Below are 19,368 nucleotides of genomic sequence, written 5' to 3' on the forward strand. Positions count from 1 at the left end.
GTTTTTGTTTCAATCCTTTTTTTGTATTGGATATGGCGTGTCGTAAAAATTGGTTACATAACATGATGAACATTTATTTTCGATACAACACAATTTATTTTGTACACGTTATGTACACATAACAGATCGGAGGATAACCTCGAGTAGGAGGAGCTGTCCGTGATTTGTCTAGGGCTGAAATTGGGTAGTTAGTTGCTTTCAAAAGCATTTATTGGTGTATGTCTGTATGTCGGAACATGATTTCATTGAAGAATCGTCTCTCTCTCTCTCTCTCTGGTTCACTTGAGCAAATGGAAGTTTTTTCACTGTAATCGAGAGAGCAACGTGTGGAAGAGAGAGAGAGAGAGAGCGTGCGCCAAGAAGAAATACTAGGAACCAACCAAGATGTGGACGAAGCCTTCCAGTTCGTCGCCCAATTCACTTTTCCATCTCACACCCGAAAAGTCAGAAGAAGAAGAATCACTTGTCCACGACGAACCGACGCCACTATGGCCGCTAGTAGCCGAACCACAATGGCTACTCTTCCAATTGGCGAGTCCCAATTCGCTCACAAGTTCAGGACCGGATGCACCAGCAAACAGAGACGGATCCGAAGAGTTTGAATCGCACAAATATGAATCAGACGACGAACTGGCGTTGGAATTACCAGCGGCCGACACGTCAAACCCCGACGCAGTCGACATGCTAAAAACGGAACTCCAGTCAATGTCTCGACTGTCTTCATCGCCGAATCCGGAATCGTCCTCATCCGCATTGACCACCGAATTCGATTTGCTCTGACTATTCGTCGTCGCCCCATAGTCGCTGGCGAAATTCGTTTCCGACGACGTTGTGTTGTTCTCGTAGACATTGCTGCTATTAGTCGTCGTGGTGTTGTTGTAGATGGTCGGAGGTGTGTTGTCGGGCTTGGCCGCCGCCGCAGTGTTGTTGAAGACGGTACCGCAATGAGAGCAACAACACGTATCACAGTTGCTGGTTGCCGAATTGGTAGCTACTGTCGTCGTCGTCTCAGCAGACGGATTGCAGACCAATCCTTCCCTTTCCATCTCATCCTCAATGTGCCGCAACGTGTTGCAAATGAGAACGGACCGATGGAGGCTCGGGTCGGAGCACTGCCGGTATCGGTTGAGTTTGAGCATGGAGAGAGAGAGGACTGAGAGTCGTTGATGCCGATAGCACGGCTGGGGTAGAGATCGCGGATTCATAAGGACGTGGCCGCATTTGGAACAAGATTTGACAGCCGGAGCACCACCGTAATGTTGTTGTTGTTGTTGTTGCTGCTGATGTTGGCTTGCAGCTTGGTTCCACATTTGCGGACGCACCCACTCTGGCTGGACCGCCGCTTTGGCACCCAATTCTAAATAGGATTTGCCATTTTCATCCCGCTGGATCGTCTGCCCACTACCTCCGGTAGTCAACTGTTGTTGTTGCTGGTAACCGTTGGCAGTCGGTTTGAATCCGTTTTCGCCGTAGCTACCGCCGTTGTAGTTGTTGCATTTGGCGTATCCAGCGCCAGTCTTTTTGGGGCAGGTCGACGTGTAGCCAAAAGTCCAGTAACGTTCATCTGACCTGACGGACTCGTTGCTGCCGTAATGATATCCAGCTGGCTCTTCCCGGCCGCTGTACTGGACATAGGGACGAGGGCTGCTGCAGACTCGCTCGAATCGATCCGCCAGCGACTCTCCGCCTCCATTGGCGACGGGCAGCATGGACGTCAGGTTCTGATAAACATTTTGGCTCGAGTACTGGACCTCGTTGTTGGAACCATTGTTGTTGTTGTTGGCGTAGGAATATTCGACCGCAGGGACGGCCACATTTTCGGTGGAGTGAGTCGACGTCCCAGTCGAGTAGTACGTGTTGTTGCTGGATGCAGAGTACGGAGTTGAAGCCCGGACTTCGGCCGCGTTGAAGCCATTGACGTACGTTTCATAATCAGGAGCGGTTGGCTGCTGCTGCTGTTGCTGGACATCTCGATACCAATTGTTGTTGTTGTTGTTGGGCAGCGATTCCGTTCCAGAGGCGCAGTTGCCGGGCACCAACGTCTGAGCTAAATGATCCGGAGCTTCGACTCCAACTCGTATGGTGCATTGCTGTTTGGCCGCCCGTGGACCGCTGTGTAGTTGTTGGTGTTGTTGGTGTTGTTGCTGGTGATTATTATTATTATAATGATGCTGCTGGGCCCGTCCGGCCGGTTCTTCCAATCCTTCGATTGTCCGCTTGTTGCTGCAAGGATGCGCTTGTAGACCCATGGTAGTAGTAGTAGGCGTGATTGTTGTGTTTGTCAATGCCTAAATAATAAAAATAATAAAAGAAAATGAACATTTTGAAATTCATGTGTCGCCTACATCTACCCACGTATGCGCCCTCCCTCCCCTCCTCAGCCGGAATATTATGTTGTGGCAATGCGCGTAGAGATTGGCAAATGCTGGTTGCTGCTGACCGCTGCGGCGGCAACGATTCAAAAGCGGATGAGACATGCTGATGTCTGTTAGTCGTGGAATTGTTTTTGAGCAGCAAGCACAGCTCTCTGTCCTGAGGGCTCTGTGTCGGGGGGCGGAAGACGAAGGGCCTTCTTTCTTTCTTTCACAGTCCCCCCCTCAAGCGAAAACGGGAAACAGGCTTTTCCCCTCCCTTTAATACCAGGCGGATTGATCCTCCTCCTCCCTCCCTGGCACGTTGCCCCTTCTCTCTCTCAGTCAGCTGGTCGTGGGGTGGTGGTGGTGGGCGAAGGTTCTCTTCCCTTTGCGCAGCAGAAGGCAACAAACCCAAGGCCAACCCCAGCCCCGTTTCTCAACCTTCTTTTTTCTTCATAACACAAGAGGAAAAAACATTTTTCATTCTCCGCTAGAGGCGCTCAGCCGCGCCAAGCTTCAAAAACATTTCCCCCCCTCTCCTTCCATTGGCCTACGTGCCCGCACAACTTTCGATCCTCTCTCGACTTTCTTCTTCTCTAATAAAACAAAAAAAAAATTCATCCGCCGCTGTTCCATAGCGGCGGAGGTCGCAACGCTGGAACAAGGACGGAATTTCCCAAGGCTTTTCCACTAAAAAGTGGCCAGCCACAACACACAACACACAGGCTGGAGAGTTCCCATTTTGCTTGGGCAAATGTCTGACTAGTGCACGTCCGTTAGAGGAAACCAGTTCCCCTCCCTTCTCTCTCTCGCTCATGTGGCTGGAGATGGGACGAATCCGGTTCTATACCAACCAAGGACAATAACAATTTCTTGAATGTATTTGAAACTTACAAAATTTACGCGCCCTGGAAAAAGAATTTAAAACTAATCATCTGGCCGCGTAATGTACTAAAAATATTCGTGGTGATAATGGGAAGAAATTGGGCAACGCTGTGGCCAGACAAGACGTCGGCGGCCACTAAGAATAGAGAGAGAGAGACGGAGAGAGAGAAAAGGAATAGAAAAAGGAAAAGAATTTTTGAAGAGAAAAGATTATAAAGAAAAAAAGCCCCAAGAGCTGGCAGCACATGCGCGCATCGTCGACGCGCCCCTCTGGCGGAGCAGCTGTGTGTGTGTGGGTTGAAGAAGGGGAGACAGGATGGAGGAGGAAAGATAGATCATTGGGGAGGAGGAGAAATTCGAGAGGGGGTCGGTTGCCAGGCGTGTGTGTGGGCGCAGAGGATGAAGGGGGGAAAGAGAGGACTGAATGAAAGGCAGGACAAAGGAGAGAGAGAGAGAGAGAGAGCGATCGAAACCTTCGTCGTTTTCTGTCCGTCTCAGCGGCAGCGAATGAAGCCACTATTCCCAGGCAGCGTTGCCAACGACCCATCAACCGAAAAGAAAAATAACCATTTCTACCAAATTGGGATCACTGCTTCTCCGCGCACACTCCCATCTTTTTTACATTTCAAACATTTTGGCGGGCTGCACATTTTTTTCCCAATTAATTTAATTCAGAGTTTATTTTTTAAAATAAATAAATAAATATAAAATGAATTTTCAGGATAACTTTTAAAAAGAATGGTGGACCGAATTTCTCTTAAGGAGGACGAGCATCTGCTGGTTCGTAAAAGATATTTCGAGTTTCAGTCGAGAGAACACCTGAACGTCAGAAGATACAAGTTTTCTTGGGTTCTTTGGGCTGCACACACACACAAGTTTTTTCTTTCTTTTCCCCTTAGCTCCGGTAAAATGCCCGCCGGCCATCCATAGTCTTTTTGACCGTAGCAGTAGGAAAAACAACGACCATCTTCTTCTTCCCCTTGCTATGCGTTCCATGAAAAACACAATTTCTACCTGCGCGCATTTCTACCTGATCCTTCCCAGGAATACGGCTTTTATTTTTCAAAAATATTGTTAATGAACTCGCTCATTGCATTTATGGCGCCTTAATTTCAAAAACAGAAGAATAAAAGGCCCGACATTTTTTGGCGTGAAAATTCAAATTGCCAAATCAATCAGAGAGTCTCTTCCCGTGAAGCAATCGTCAACGTGTTTTGGCGGGTTACTTCCTTATTCAAGCGACGTTATCGACACACACGGACGGTACAACACAACTCAGCGCCATCCAGTGTTGGTCAGATTAAACGCCCTTTCAAACGGCAACACGCATGCCGACAAAAACAGAAAAATAAATGTCTAATATGCACACGTCTCTAATACCAGTCGTACGTGGCCGAAATCGAACGACGACGCTTTAATGTGCGCAACCGCCGCAGCGACCTCCACCATCGCATCGAACCGGTTCCTACACACAGGACGGGGATAACACACACACACACAAAAAGAAATGGGCCCCGTTTCCATAACAACTAACGTCGCTCTCCCCTCCTCCTTGCACGGCTCGCAACTGTCAGCAACCATCAATGAGACGAGCCCGCGTGTTTTGACGTCTGCAGACGACGACAACCCTCAACGACCGCGCCAAATACAAAAAAATAATATTTAAAAAGAAAACCCAACATCAAATGAAATAATCAACAACCTCCTTTTTTACCCAGTATGACGTGATTGCACAATTGAATTGCTTTAAAATTTTCGGTTATTCTCCTGTAACTTGGGCTCGATGTACTGTCCTTATTATATTACTGCAATGTTTAACTAGAGTTTGATGGTCCCTGTTAACTAAACCCCGTGTCTACATGTTGAAACGAATATTCTAGCAATCAACAAAGGCAATAAAAATTAAATCTTACCTGATGATCCGTCATCTTATCTGCAAACCCTTTCATTAGGCATAATGAATAGTGTTCAGGTTAACAATGTAGTCGACTTGTTGTTGTTGTTGTTCAAACGCCGGTTGTAGAGCAGAAAATTCACCGTCAAAAAATGTTCTTTTGGTCAATTCAAGTTTGGGGTTGGCCGACGACGACGAAAGAAAAACGAACCACTGTCAGTTTTCGAAATTCCTTTTTTTCTGATTTTCCAAATGTCAAGATTATTATGTCCGCCGATTGAATGGCTATAAAATCAACCGACGTTGTTGTTGTTTCGTTTTTGTTTCCCCGGCTTCGTGTGTGTGTGTATATGAGAAATGAATTTTGTTCAAATGGGCGAAGCTTGGGAGTAACACGTCCAACTCTGGCAGACTATAGAGCTATACTGTGTGTGTAGTAGACGGAACGGTGGCGCTATAGCCGAGAGCTTCGGCTATTCCCAGCACCCGTCCTCCTCCCACTTCTCTCTCTCTCTCTCCCCTCGCGTCTATTTCCACCACCACTACCGCCCTCTGTTGAGGAGGGGGCCCTGCTTCAACGACGACGAGGGGTCTCGGCAGGCAGGCAGGGGAGCCTCCGGGCTCTATTGCGAGAGAGAGAGAGGGGGGATATGGGGTGGAATTTCGTAGAAGAACAAGTCGTCGACCAATGAGAAAAAAGTACCACGTTATTCTCTCTCTCTCTCTCTTCTCCTTTCCTTCGTCCCCCTTTTGTTCGACCGGGTTTTGGCTTGAGCTATTGCCTTTACCCACCAGCTCTCTATCTATTCCCTTGCTGCTTCTTTTCTTTCTTCTTCTCTTTTTAAGGAATACCAAACGGAGAGGAGATAGTAGGGACGACGAGAAGGAAATGATGAGACTCGACAACATCGACTCCTTTTTTTTAAAAAACAGAAGAAGAAGAAGAAGAAAACCGAGGCGGGAAAATGGGGGGAAATGGACTTGCAGCAGCAGCGGGCAGTTCAAAAACTTGTCGTAGTATCTTTTTTCGCCAAAATATATTCGCCCGAAATGACGTCACATATGCGTGGGAAAAAGCGGAATTCTTTCGGGTCCATCATTTCCGATGATGACGTTCTTATATTTACTAAAATAAAAAATTTTATATCAAATAAGATACTGCAGACGACATGATTTTTCAGAGAGAGAGAGAGAGCCAGGAGCGAAATAAAGCAGCACACAACAGGGCGGAACGAACTTCTTTTTCTTCTCTACCACGCCAGGTATGCAGCAGCAGCAGTTGCCGACGAAGAAGGTTTCCAACAACCGACGACGAGGTTCCACAACAGACAAACTGCCCTGAAGCGAAGGAAAAACAAGTTTTTATTTTCTTGTGGCTTTTTCTTCTCCGGGTTCTGATCTCGTCACTTTTTTATTCCGCCAAGACACAAAATCACACACCGATGTAATAATAATCAAAATTGAGATGAAGGTGTGCCACAAGTGGACGTCGTCAAAGTTGCGATCTGGCAGTGTGTGTGTGCATATATACTTGTTGAAACGCTGGTGATAATGAATGGGGGATCCCCCAACTGAATACGCGGCGGCAGTTTAAAGAGCCACTCATTAGTGTCACACGTTTCCCATTCATTTGTTGTCGTGGGTGTATATAATAGTTTATAACAAGAGACAATATAAAGCACTCGTGTATAAAACAAATAATACGGGGATTGGTAGATATCGTGTCGACACTCTTTTATGGCGACAAATAGACGATGAGACAATCACACACAATCAATCTAACCCCTCCGTTCAAAAAACAGCACGGACGGTCTGAATGAAAAGAGCCCACAATTTTTCAAGTAGCCGAGCTCCTCTAAATGGCAACACACTGACAGGTTTGTCTCTCAGAAGGCACGTGCCTTTTTAACAAACATCAACGTTAAAGACACTAAATATACACAAAAAAAGAGCCCCCACGTTTTACCTCCTTTTAAAGAGCGCGCCATCATTTGTGTTCGGTGGTGGTGGTTTGCCTGTCTAATCTACAATATATACAAAAGAGACGTCTCAACTGGATCCTCACAGCTAACTGTCACTCCCCATACATAGAGAGACAGTCAATACAATTAACTTACAAGACCCCCCGCCATTCATTTCTTATGGGCTCATCTCATTGACCGGAGCTTTTGCTCATACCCGTCGACAAATGGCCCTTTTGTCGGACGCTGTAAATCAATTTTCTCAAAACCATATCGCTTGTAAAAACTTGATGCGACTAATTTCTACCTCAATGGATTTCAATCTTTTTTTTATTACACAGTTGTATCTTTTATATTTGGAGCCGCTAAAATAAACAATCACGTCTCAATTGCGGGGTTCTGCAACTGACCAGCCCACTTGTCGAACTCATCTAAACCCGGAATCACGTGTTTAACCGAGTACTATAGACGGTTTTTCGCAGTAGTGCAGTACTATATGCATACGGTGTGTGTGTGTGTGTGTGTACACTACTTGCGCATCATAAACCTGTTATAAACGGTAGCCTATTGGATGCTGAATGACGAGCAAGTGGTTGTCGTTTGAACACACCAAAACAAAAATTGAAATTCATAAATTATAATCTTGAGAAGATTGACAAGAGAAAACCTTTTTTGTTTTTCCAATATTTATTGATTCGGTGTGGCCGATTAAAAATTGCTGTACGCGCAGTGATTTCCTGTGGTTCGTCCATATAAAAACATTTCTGGTTTTATACGGGCGGCGGCGCTTTAGTTTTCCGTTTGAATTGAAATTGAAAAAAAATTCAAAACAATGGAGAGAAGAAAAAAAAGAAGTTGTACAGTTTCTTTTAGGGGAAAGAAAGTCTGCCACTAGTGGCGCTGTAGCCTGGCTGGTGGCGTAGTCTATAATAAACCAGCCCCGGCTGCAGCCCAAGCACGAAGAGCTTGGCGCGGCTCTCTCTTTTTTCTTTTATCCCCGTCTACTTCTTTTCATCCATCTCTTCTTCTTCCTCTTTCTTTTTTCTCTCTTTCTGTTCTTTTTCTTTTCAAGTCGTCGTGTTGTTGCTCTCCCCTTATCAAGGCCTTCCCATCCTCGTGCCTTTCGTGCTGGTTTCGTATACGCCAATGTCGACTGCCATCAACCCCACCTCCCCACCACCACCCATCTCCGCAGCGTTGCCAGTCTAAAACCTTTTTGGCTACTACTACTTGGGTTTTTCTTCAAATATTACGTGTGTGTCGCAAGTCTTCTCCACTCTCTAGCGCGCCCATAATATCCACACACACACACACACACATTACATATTCTCATGGACCAACAGTCTGCTTTTGAGTTGATCAACATTTACTTTTTACCTTTTGCATTTTTATTTCACACTATTATTGGCCTCTCCCAATAACATAGACAGATGAACAATTTTGAGATTTTTCTTTAAAGAATTGACTATTGATTATCGTCTGGGTTTCTCTTAACTGGTAGTTTCGTAGTCGCAGATGCAAATTATTCCTTACAACTATTGAAATGACGTTACATTAGTGACTGAAATGAAATCATTTATCTTAAAAGAAGAGCGCATAAAATGAGTTTGATAGTAAAAGCAAGTTAAGTCAAATGTTGAAAAGAGAAATACATTTATATATATAACGGAAAGCAATGATGACGGCAACGTCGCTCCGCCTCCGACTTTGTTCGTCGAGGAGAGAAAAGAGATACTCGTCGCTGCTCTGCCGTCTGACTCAGCATCGTTTTTTTTTATTTTATTTTATATATATTTTCCCCTCTCTCGTCGTCGTCGTCGCCATAGTTGTCTGAAAACACGGTCGATATACTCGCTGCACCCAACGCGGTGCTCTGACCCTTTTTTCCACCCTTCGGAACGAATGGCGGCCGCCAACTGGGTCCCACCGGTTCTCTCTTTATTGAACGAGGTCCTCGCCGCGTTGCCATGGCCGTTGAGGCGAGTGTATTTCACCACACACTCCGCCTGCGTCAGTCGCCCCCCTCCTCCTCCTCATTCCTTTTTGTCGAAAGAGAGAGAGAGCGACCATTGCTCTGAACCATTTGCGGGTCCCTTTTCTCTACTCTTCAAACCCCCAAGAAAATACGATACTTTGTGTGCTCGCGATGCACATTACGCGCCGCTCGCGAGTCTGCATGATAGGACACGCCGAGCCAGCCAGTCGACTTTTGGCGCCAATAACACAAATCTCGTACAGCGCGCGCCAAATCCAAAAAAGTTCCCGACTACATTATTATGATTAAATTTTAATAAATGCTATTCGACAAAGAGCCATCAGCGTTTTCTTATTAGATAACGCGTCACCTTTTTTCCTACTTTTAATGGACGTCGAAGATAATGCATCTATAAAGTTTGCACGTCATCCGTGGGGATTTTTCCTGTAGGATTTGTCAACAATTTCTTCGACGTTAAAGAAAAAGATTGTTTTTTTATTTGTTAACCGAAATAAACAACTTCTTTTAAATTTACCGCAACTCGGTTAGAATTTTGGAGACTAGAAAATATACGAACGGCAGAGGAAAAGGGAACAACAGTTTCGCCATCTAGCGACGAATTCAACAAACGCGTATCACGACGGTGCGAAAATAAATTTTAGGCTTTGTCGGATTTCCCTGCACCCGATGGCTTATTTTTGCATTGACGACTGCGTAGACGTTTCGGTTTCTTACTGATGTTACCGATGGGTTTCCCTGTAAATTGGCGTTGCTTTGGCTGCTGCTCACGCCGTTCCTGTTTACGTTTAGCAGACTCTTGTAGCTCTCGTTTCAGGCGCTTGACATGGGCTGATACACAATCCCTTCGAAAAAGAAGGACACCCGTTAGACTCCATTTTTTCTTTTAAAGAAATATCACTCAATGGATCGCCGAGTTTAAATTTTTAAGACAAAACGCTTTACTTATAGAAAAATTCGAAATATTAAGTTTGGATGTCGTAAGGGCTCATTCAAGAAACGATAAACTCTCTTCCAAATTCCAATCAAGAAAGAAGCCCAAGAGTTGATACGATTATCAACTAATAAATTGCATAATATAGCCGACACAACAATACCAACAGTAGCCCAACAAAATACGGAAATAAAATAATAAGTAGCCTGCCTACCTTTCGAAATCGTTGGGTTCTGCAAAATAATAGGTCAAGTCTGGATCATTTTCTGAGACGTTTGGTTCAATTGACGACACGTTGTCGAGAGTCATGCTCTGATTCATCTCGACATGTGAATCATTTGTTGACGATGTTCCAACTAAAGTTTCGTCTAAACTCATCGACGGCATGAACGACAGATCGTGTTTGTTTTCTTCGTCGTCACTGGCAGGCCCATAGCTGAGAGTATTTTCAATAAATTTCTGTAAAAAAACAACAACTTTAAACGTCTGTGTAATTCACGAACGTCGTGAAACGTCGGATTCATTCTAAATTTACATGGCTTACACAAAGTTTGGTGTCCTTCTGTAGAGCTGATTGGAGGTAGCTCTCAATTTCATCCATGGTGAATTACCTCTTTAGTCAGTTTGTCACTTAAAGATATCGGATTTTGGATTATTAAGTGACTCCAACGTCAATTCGATTCGTTCAACAAAGTCCTACGTCAATTCACACTTCACATCACCCGAGCAGACATTGCAGAGCTCATTCCGACCTCCTTGGACTGATAACTAATAATGAACGTTGAGGTGACGTCGGTGGTGACTTCTGCTAAAAGGGGGGGGGGGGGGGGGGGTAAATACTACATTCAGTCGAAGAGTCGATTAAACATTGCAATTACAAAAAGATGTTAAATTGCGATTAATTTCAATGACAGAAAGAAATATTATTTTGTAACTAACAAATACAAATTTTCTTTGAGATTATTTCAGGGAAAAACATGCATATTAATTTTCATATTAATTCTATTTTTAGTTTCATACTTTCATTAGACATAAATACCCATGCCGTAAAAACGGCATGCCACAACAAATCGGGAATATTTTGGTTGCTAGAAAATCACGTGATACAAATCTCGAATCCTATTGGTTGCTTAAACGAGAATTTTTATATTTCGTTGAGGTCAAACAGTATAAACAAACTTGAACACGTGGTGCATAGTGTGTGTAAACAGCCTACACATTGAAAGTAGAGCTTCAATGCATACCTTCTTGACGAAATAACGAACTAACAAAATTAAGTCAATTGAAGTTATCTATTTAAAGTATGTAAATTCACATAAAATTCGTGGAATCAAATTAACATAAAACTTGTAGATTGCGATTAAGATTTACAGACAAGAGTAATGTTCGAAAAAGCAACTAAAAGTAAGAGAAAATACTCTTTGCTTTCAACGACACTTTGGCTTTCTTAGCAGGTGCTGGATTTTGATCCGATGAACCGCACAAAGACTGTGTCAAAGTAAAGAAAAGTGTTAATGGCAGACGACATTAAACCAATTTGAATATTACCTCTTGTTTGACTTTTCTTCTTTCCTCAATGGGTGGTCGTTCAGGCGTAATAGAAGCGAATACAAAATTCGAACCAGCTTTAGGGGCTTGAACCGGTAACACGGACTTGGTTAGCGAAGCAATTGCCGATAAATCTTTTTCACTTCGCCGCAAAAAAGAGCCCCGCCTCACCTATCATATGAGTTTAATGTAATCGGCTGATGTGAAACAAAATGTTGGACATGAAAGAACCACCAACTTACAGTTGCTGCTATGTTTTTCTTGGGAGAAATGAATTGCTTGAGATTAACCGCAGGAGCAGCAGCTGAGGAGGGATCGGCTTTTTCGACTGCATTCGAAGCGGTTTTAGTATTAACTTTCACCATTTTACCGTTACGTTTCATTACTAATGGAACATCTTTTTTCTCTTCCTGCATTTTAACATTTAAGAAAGTCAATCCACGTTCAATTTAATGAAGTAGTTAACAATACCTGTTGAGATTTTTGTTGCTGAAGCCATTTTTCTCTTTCGCTGCGCATTTTTCTCCAAGTGAGGTCATCCTGTTCTTCAGCAGCTTCTTCGGCTTCTTCTTCTTGAGTCTTTGGACGATTCTCTTCAGTTTCTTCGCCATCTGCATTTTTCCATCGAAATTGTCTTTGCCTTCCTCCGCCATCAGAATGTAAGTCGCCATCTTCAAGAAAAAGCTCTTGAAACAGACGAACATCGCGCTGGTCTTGGTCGAGTAAAGTTTTCATATGGGCTCTTCCTATTTGTTCGCGGACTTCATTTTCATCGATATCCTCCTTATCACCTTCCTCTTCTTCCCAATCATCTACTTCGTCTTCTCTTTCGTCGCCACTTCCAACTTCAGAGCCCGACAATTCAGCCTCATCTTCAAAAAAATCAGTCAGTCCTCGGAATTCTCGCTCTTCTTCGTGCATTTCTTCTTCGTCGACAGCCGAGCGCTCTTCATCCTCATCATCAGATAAACAAATTACGGCTCTTTTTCTACGATTTGGTTTCGATTTCTCCTCTTCGTCATCCAATAGCACTGGAGCACTTTCAGGTTCTTCTTCGTCATTTTCAATTTGCAACTTGATAGGAGGACTGCCATTGCTGTCTTCATCATCATCGTCCATTGGAATAATCCTTGAGAAGGGTTTAAAGTCTTCCTCAGAATCTTCGTCATCCACCATCTCATTCAGTTGGCTTTTTTGCGTGTCTCCTCCAGGCATTGAATCTTTAATAAATCAAAATTATTTTAATACTCGACAAGATGTGCAAATCGTAACAACTATACCGGTGAATTTTCCCGAACAAAGACCTAGTAGTTCCTCAACATTCGAGGCATCATCGTGTTGAGTGTCCCTTAACTTTGGAATAAGATCTTCTGAACTATCATCACTCTCGTTTAAATTAGGAGTCAAACCTTCCAACGAACTAAAGCGCCCGGAACTCTAAATAATGAAAATCGAATTAAAATAAGAAAAATTGATTTGAAATAATAGTTATTATCTAAACATAAGTTTAGAAATCTACCTTTGACAGACTGAGCTTCAGATCTGATTTTGAAGCAGAGACAATGTCATCCGACTGTGAATTAGGTTTACTTGTTTCATCTTCGTCAGACTGTCCAGCTGAGTGGTAAATAGGCTTAGACTTCACTTTGACTGTATCTTCGTCATCCTGATCGTCATCTTCTTCATCATCTTCCATATTATTTTCATCACTATCTTCGGCTTCTTCATCAACAAACATATTCTTCTTCTTTTTCTTCTTTTTCTTGCGTTCGTATCCGTTATCTTCTTCATCTTCATCCTCGTCCATATCCGTCTCAGGTTCATCGGATAATATCTCTTCTTCTGGTTCGCTGTCAAGTTTTCCATCTGTAATTATTATTAATGGGTTATTTTTTTAGTGAAAACGATAACGCACGCCAAATTTAAAACAAGAAGCAGTGGGTAGTTTTATTGGTACCTGAATGAAAATCTTCATTTTCGATTTGCTGACTTTCAATTTTTTTCATGCGATCAACAGCCCGTTTTGCCGATATGGATTGACGCAATGAGTCCCTCAGAAGTTGACGACGTCCAGCGGATGCGCATTCTGAAGAATTATTTTCGACGGGAACACTCAAAACATCTCTCTTTAATTCAAGTTGTCCATCGGCGTTCATAACTTTATGCACAATGCTGTAGAAATAAACAGAAAACAGTTGCAAAGTGCCCATGTGATAAGACAAGCAGACAAGATCAAACCTGATTTGAATGTCCTTCTTCTTAGGTGTTTTCTTAGTGTTAGTGACCTGTTGTACAAAGCGCTCTATAAGGTTATTCACCTTTTCTTTCTGGTCAGGTGTAGCTTCACTTTCGAGATCAAAATCAAGCAATTGGCCAGGCCGACCGTGTAACGTGGGTTTATTCACTTTTGCGATTGAAAGTCGTTTGATGTTTTCCACCTTCTCTTTAAGAGAAAAAACCGACGAGAAATCGAGCCAGGAATCGTTGGAACCGTCAGAAATCAAATCTGCTGAGCTCTTGACTTCGTGTGTTGCTTTGTCGACAGAATTGCTCGAACCAGCTTCAATTGCGCTACCCATGTCTTGGAGAGCGGCAGCAGAGTTGTTAGTTGTTTCAATATCCTCTAGAGAATCTAGTGGGGAACTCATTTCCACATTGTGCGACGTAGATGGAGATTGGGGGTTTTCGGACTCCAGCAAGATCTTCTCTGCGACACCTGGAACATTATCAACGCTAGTCAAACTCGGATTCGAATCGACCGCTGACGGCAACTCTGGATTTGGTGGCAGTACTTCCTTGTCGTGTAACAGAACTTGATCTGTAGCAGAATCAACTTTTTCAGTTTCATTTTCCGACTCATCCGATTCGGATTTGAAAAATTCTTCTATTTCTTTAACACGATCTTCCAACACTTGCCTGTGATCCCATAGTGTAAATTGTAGAATTATTTGGTACAGTAAAAATCAGGTAAGAATTAAAACGCTTGACTTACACCACTGGGCCCACATTTCTAGGTGAAGGTTTAGCGCAGTCCTCGTTATTTACTCTTTTGCGATTCAAAAACTCTAAAAGACTCCTTTGCTTCGGCTGATTCAAAAATAGTATTTGTTGAATTTGGAAAAGAAATAAAAACTAAATTTTAAAATTTTACTTTGTGATAAGGAAGGCAGACAGTAGATTCCCGCACCATCCGTTGAGATTCGCTGTGAATTTTTTGTATTTCTTCGACAGGTTTCTTTCTCTGGATTGAATAATTTAAAAAATCATTATTTCATTGAAAGCTAAAAAGTACTACAAATAATCATCCTAATTTGAATTCAGAGTGGTTTCTTTACTTTCCACTTGTAGCTACACTTAGAGAAACTTACAAAAGTATAAGTACACCTACCAATTTTCTAGCTTTAGGAGAAACACTAGAGTTGTTTTTTTCTTTGTTTGAATCATTTCCTGAATAAGAATTTTATGAAAGAAAATAATAAATATTACATCATATTACATCAAATTAAAAAGAGGGGGAAGAATTTACCTGCACCACTACCATCACTATCTCCTTCTGAATTCCAAGCAAGTTTGATTTTTGAAGTTTCTTTGTCTTCATTTTCAGAATCACCTAAACAGTTGAGAAAAAATTTATTAAATATACAGAAATAAGAAATAATTTTACACTTTATGATCAATCAATAATTCTTTGATCACAAAAAAGCATACTTGAATTGCCATTTTCTGACTCAGATGATGATTGTTGTTTCTTGATCAGCTTTTTCTTATTTACTGATTTGGCTGAAAGACTACTTTTGATTTTGTCAGCAAGTCCATCTTTTGAGAATGATGTTTTAGTATACATTTCATAATCAGAACTATCATCTTCGTGTTCTGAATTCCATACTGGCTTAATTCTTGAACGCTTCATATTTTTCTTCACACTCCCTTCATCTAAAGTTCAAGTAACATTTTATAATAAATATACAATTAAATGTTGGTGGCACAACACATTTATTTATAAGTAAGGAAGTATTAATAGGATTTGTTACCCGACTGATTTGAGTCATTTGTGTGTAGTTCATTTTCAATCCTTGTTTCATCTGAATGAGCTTTTGTATTTGTATCATCCATATTTTCAGGAAGTGTTTTCTCAGGCTCTTGCATTGGATCATCATCGTCTGATTCCAACACGGCACATTTTCTGTTTTTCTTCACCTTTGATGGAATCATCACTTCATCTGTTTCACTCTCTCTACTTTCAGTCTCGATTTGTTTAATATCACTTGTAGTTTCCAAACCATTTTGAGACAATTCTTCTGCAGCTGCATCACTGTTAATGAGTAAGTCAATGTCTGTTGCACTGGAAGATTGAGTTGCCACTTCTGTGTTATTATCTGCCATGGTGATGGTTAATACACTTCACCGAAAATGAATCATAACCCTCGTGTACGTCAGTCAATATTTCCTTAAAAATTCTAAGAGTTGAAAGACTTGTGATTAGTTTGAGTACCTAGTTATCTACTGAAACTGAAAGGATGAAGCGTTGAAACTGAAAGAAAGAGAAAGAACTCTGTCTCGTCCTCAGACTGCCTGTGATAAAGAACTACATTTACCCGCGTTTTTAATTTCACAGCGTTGCCGCGAATTGTTTTCTAGCACCGCAAGTTCGCAATTCCAGCAGGATTTGAAGAAAATTCTGAAATTCTCCTTTGAAAATATTGAAAATGTTTAAAAAATAATGGATCAACGAAAAAAACTCAATTATTCAAGCATCTTATATTATATACGAACACTAAAATCATTACATTGCATTAATAAAATTAATAGCAATTATCAAACGATAATATACTTGACTAGATTGTTGGATTAGAAGAAGTTGTGGCCAAAGCAAATAAACTTATATAATAGACACAGTAAATTTTGAATAATTTTCTGACACTCACTTATCTAACAGCAATAACAGGCCTTCGCCAGGTGAAAGGTTTAGCTGGTTGAGTTTCACATATCCCTGCTTCCTTCCTGATGAACTAATCAAAGTAAAGCCACCGAAATATGTTTTAGAAAGATCGTGAGTAACGTTCTTGATACCGAGATTCAAAATCAACAAATAACGATTCCTCCGTGGGTAAAATCTTTCGACGACAACAGTATTGTTTGGCAGCATTTTAAAAACATAATTGTGCGATCGCGATTCGACTATACCGTTGTCGTATTTGAGAATTGCATTGGTGTGTAAAGGTAGCGCGTCTTGACGCATTTCTAAAAGTTTGCCAAAGTTTTCTACAGAGCTATCGCCGCAATGAGAGTTCCATTGCATAAAAGTTGTGCTGTCCAGTCCTGAAATAGATGAGTTAGTCATGGTCTCTAAACCAATTTCGTCGCCGTATAATACTGAAGCTGAACCAGGCAAGCAAAGGGCAAGCATTAGGACTCCAACAGTTAAAACACATTCACTCGTGTCGTCGACAAGCGAATTTGCCAATCTTGATTTTAAAAGTGTGCCCACGTTCCACATAATCCAAGGTTTATCAACGTCGTTGTCCCAACGAAGTCCATCTCGGATCTGCTCCTCCAATTTTGATGGCCGATCGAGGTTCAGGTTGTGATCAAGCAGATCGAATTGCTTCAATACATTGGAAACAAGAAGCGGGTGTTGAAGTGAATATTGAAGAATGAAATCAGAAGAACCAATCAAGATTCTTCGTTTAGAAAACTTGCTGCTGAAAGAGTCCACCAAAGTTTTCCACTGAGCAATGTTTTTCCATAAATCCGCTTGGTGGGCAAAAGTATCGAGTCCCTAAAAATAATTCGTGTTTTAGACACAGGGGTACTGAAATATAGTTAAAACAATTGATTTACTTTCAGATAGAATCCATGAACGCCATGAAGAAGCCAAAATCTAAGCACATTTTCCACTAGAAGGTGCTCTCGGTGGGCAAGTTTGGAGTTTCCAACTACCCCGGGTATATGATTAATATGTAAATCTAATACTAGACTCATATTTCTGTTTTCCAGGCTTGTTAGTAAGTAGTTGAGTTGATTCGTATCGCCAAGATGAGGGTCGATATTTGATGCGTTAACAATATCCAAGTAGTTATCCAGGTAGTTGTTGGCCTCGCAAATAGAATTAAGTCGCAAAGCATCAACATGCAATTGACTTTGAAGGTAATCTAGTTTCAGAGCTATCCCGTGCAAGTCGCCGACGCTGTCACCTGTATGCGATATGCGCAATGAATCTTAGACTTATTAGGTTGTAAAGATTAAATTAATATTTATAACAACATACCGTCGCCATCGTAAAAAGAGGCTGGGAAAATCTCATAAAAAACTTTCCCTTGCCACCATTCGGTGGACGGATCACAACGTTGAGGTAAATGAGCAATCAATGTGGCTGAAGAGCTAAAGCAGGCCAAAATTGCAAGAATAACGACGACGGTTGAAATTATTCTGATGTACTTCCATGGCCACTTAACAAAGGGATAGTCAGGAAGATTGAGTTGATTGTCACCATCAGACTCCTTTGAACATATTTCCAGATCCTTTTCCGCCTCAAAGGAGGAGAGGCAAATTTCTTCAGAACTAATTTCAGTTTTCAATTTTTGAGAACCTATAATATGGATAATGATGAATGATTTACAATTTAGGTTATTCATTGTTTTAGTGATAAGAAAACACACTTGCAAGAAATGTGCCCATGTTTAGGGGGACAGTTGGTTCCTCACACAAGGGGGTAGCAGCACCTGAATCCAGCAGTGGAGCAGTAGACGCAGCGTCTTCATCTTTGGTGTATCCTTGCCCTTGCAGCCTCAAGTTCATAGGGAAATCTTCCTTCGATAGTGGTGGTGTTGAATCATCCTCGCTTGTGATGAATACTTTTGGGATAGACAATGGTGGTGGAAAGGAGCTTTGGCTGCTAGAATTTTTCCCTTTTTTCTCCGCCTTTTTTCCAAGAAACTTTGACATTCCAAATCCTAATCTTCACGCTCCCACGACACTGGTAAAGAACAACTGGCAGCGAACGACCTAGATGATTTAAATTCAGAATATGTAATTTGTTCCAGCCAAGGTCGTCTATACTAGTTCAGTCTGCAGCCTTGGAAAACATTTTAAGCCTAGCTACTACGCAGACGACGATCTATGGTTTAAAATTGGGTCAGTCCCCGTTTAACTCCACAAACAATATGTTGATGTATACTTGAAAATGAAAATCTTATTATGCAAATGTGCTTAATTAATCAAAATGACTTCCTAGTTAGTTACCTTCGACACGAATTGAATTGGCTTAGGATACCATAATCAGCTGACTAGCAGACGAAACATGGAGGCCAAGACTTAAAAAATTCAATAGACAACAAATGACCACACCAACACGGAAACGCATATTGCGTCATAACCTAAACCGTCTCGACTATAACGCAAATAAGAAATAACCAGTTAATGACGATTACTGTTGCATATGTATATCGCAATATTGTGGCGTGAGGGATCTTCTGAGGTTGATAACTATTTATTAACACCGTAAAACACTAAAAGATATGGAGCCTTGAAAACCTTAAACGACTGATAAAGTTATACCCCGTAGTAGATGGATAATAAATGTTTATCGTCTCAAAATTCTCGAATAATCATTTTCCGATGTACATTAATTCAAATAATTCCGAGTCCCGTTAAATGTATGGGCATCACCGACTCTTACTGGAAAGACCTCGGCCTCGGCTACGCATATTGACATGCAAAGAAAAGATCTGTCTAAAATATCTGGACAGGAAAGAGGAAGCTATGGAGAAAAATAGAAGCCAGGAAGTCTCAAATTGATA

At 41.8% G+C, this 19,368-nt stretch overlaps 3 protein-coding genes across 5 annotated transcripts; all 3 read right to left on the reverse strand.

Annotated features, from left to right (window-relative positions):
• Position 1: 1 nt before the first annotated feature.
• LOC124193642 lies at positions 2-10,808 on the reverse strand. Of its 2 annotated transcripts, XM_046597835.1 has the most exons (3): positions 10,566-10,808; positions 10,236-10,480; positions 2-2,288 (listed from the first exon to the last, which is right to left on the reverse strand). In XM_046597835.1, the coding sequence occupies exon 3, from the start codon at positions 2,247-2,249 to the stop codon at positions 369-371; it is 1,881 nt and encodes a 626-aa protein (XP_046453791.1). In that variant the 5' UTR covers positions 2,250-2,288; positions 10,236-10,480; positions 10,566-10,808; the 3' UTR covers positions 2-368. The 2 variants fall into 2 exon arrangements, with proteins under 2 accessions (XP_046453791.1, XP_046446990.1); XM_046591034.1 differs by lacking the exons at positions 10,236-10,480; positions 10,566-10,808 and adding an exon at positions 5,153-5,629.
• A 491-nt stretch (positions 10,809-11,299) lies between these two features.
• On the reverse strand, positions 11,300-16,160 carry LOC124193741 (claspin-like). Its single transcript, XM_046587709.1, has 14 exons — positions 15,601-16,160; positions 15,278-15,502; positions 15,096-15,179; positions 14,958-15,016; positions 14,721-14,810; positions 14,562-14,656; positions 13,808-14,485; positions 13,527-13,741; positions 13,089-13,435; positions 12,850-13,006; positions 12,041-12,789; positions 11,812-11,979; positions 11,570-11,740; positions 11,300-11,509 (listed from the first exon to the last, which is right to left on the reverse strand). The coding sequence occupies exons 1-14, from the start codon at positions 15,950-15,952 to the stop codon at positions 11,420-11,422; spliced, it is 3,480 nt and encodes a 1,159-aa protein (XP_046443665.1). The 5' UTR covers positions 15,953-16,160; the 3' UTR covers positions 11,300-11,419.
• A 148-nt stretch (positions 16,161-16,308) lies between these two features.
• On the reverse strand, positions 16,309-18,970 carry LOC124193759. 2 transcript variants are annotated; one of them, XM_046587725.1, is made up of 5 exons: positions 18,812-18,970; positions 18,292-18,574; positions 17,838-18,158; positions 17,411-17,763; positions 16,309-17,348 (listed from the first exon to the last, which is right to left on the reverse strand). In XM_046587725.1, the coding sequence occupies exons 2-5, from the start codon at positions 18,512-18,514 to the stop codon at positions 16,491-16,493; spliced, it is 1,755 nt and encodes a 584-aa protein (XP_046443681.1). In that variant the 5' UTR covers positions 18,515-18,574; positions 18,812-18,970; the 3' UTR covers positions 16,309-16,490. The 2 variants fall into 2 exon arrangements, with proteins under 2 accessions (XP_046443681.1, XP_046443679.1); XM_046587723.1 differs by having other exon boundaries at positions 18,229-18,574.
• Between the last annotated feature and the right edge of the window lie 398 nt (positions 18,971-19,368).

The sequence above is a fragment of the Daphnia pulex genome, chromosome 1, assembly GCF_021134715.1.
Source record: "Daphnia pulex isolate KAP4 chromosome 1, ASM2113471v1".
In the NCBI taxonomy this organism is placed as follows: Eukaryota; Metazoa; Arthropoda; class Branchiopoda; order Diplostraca; family Daphniidae; genus Daphnia; species Daphnia pulex.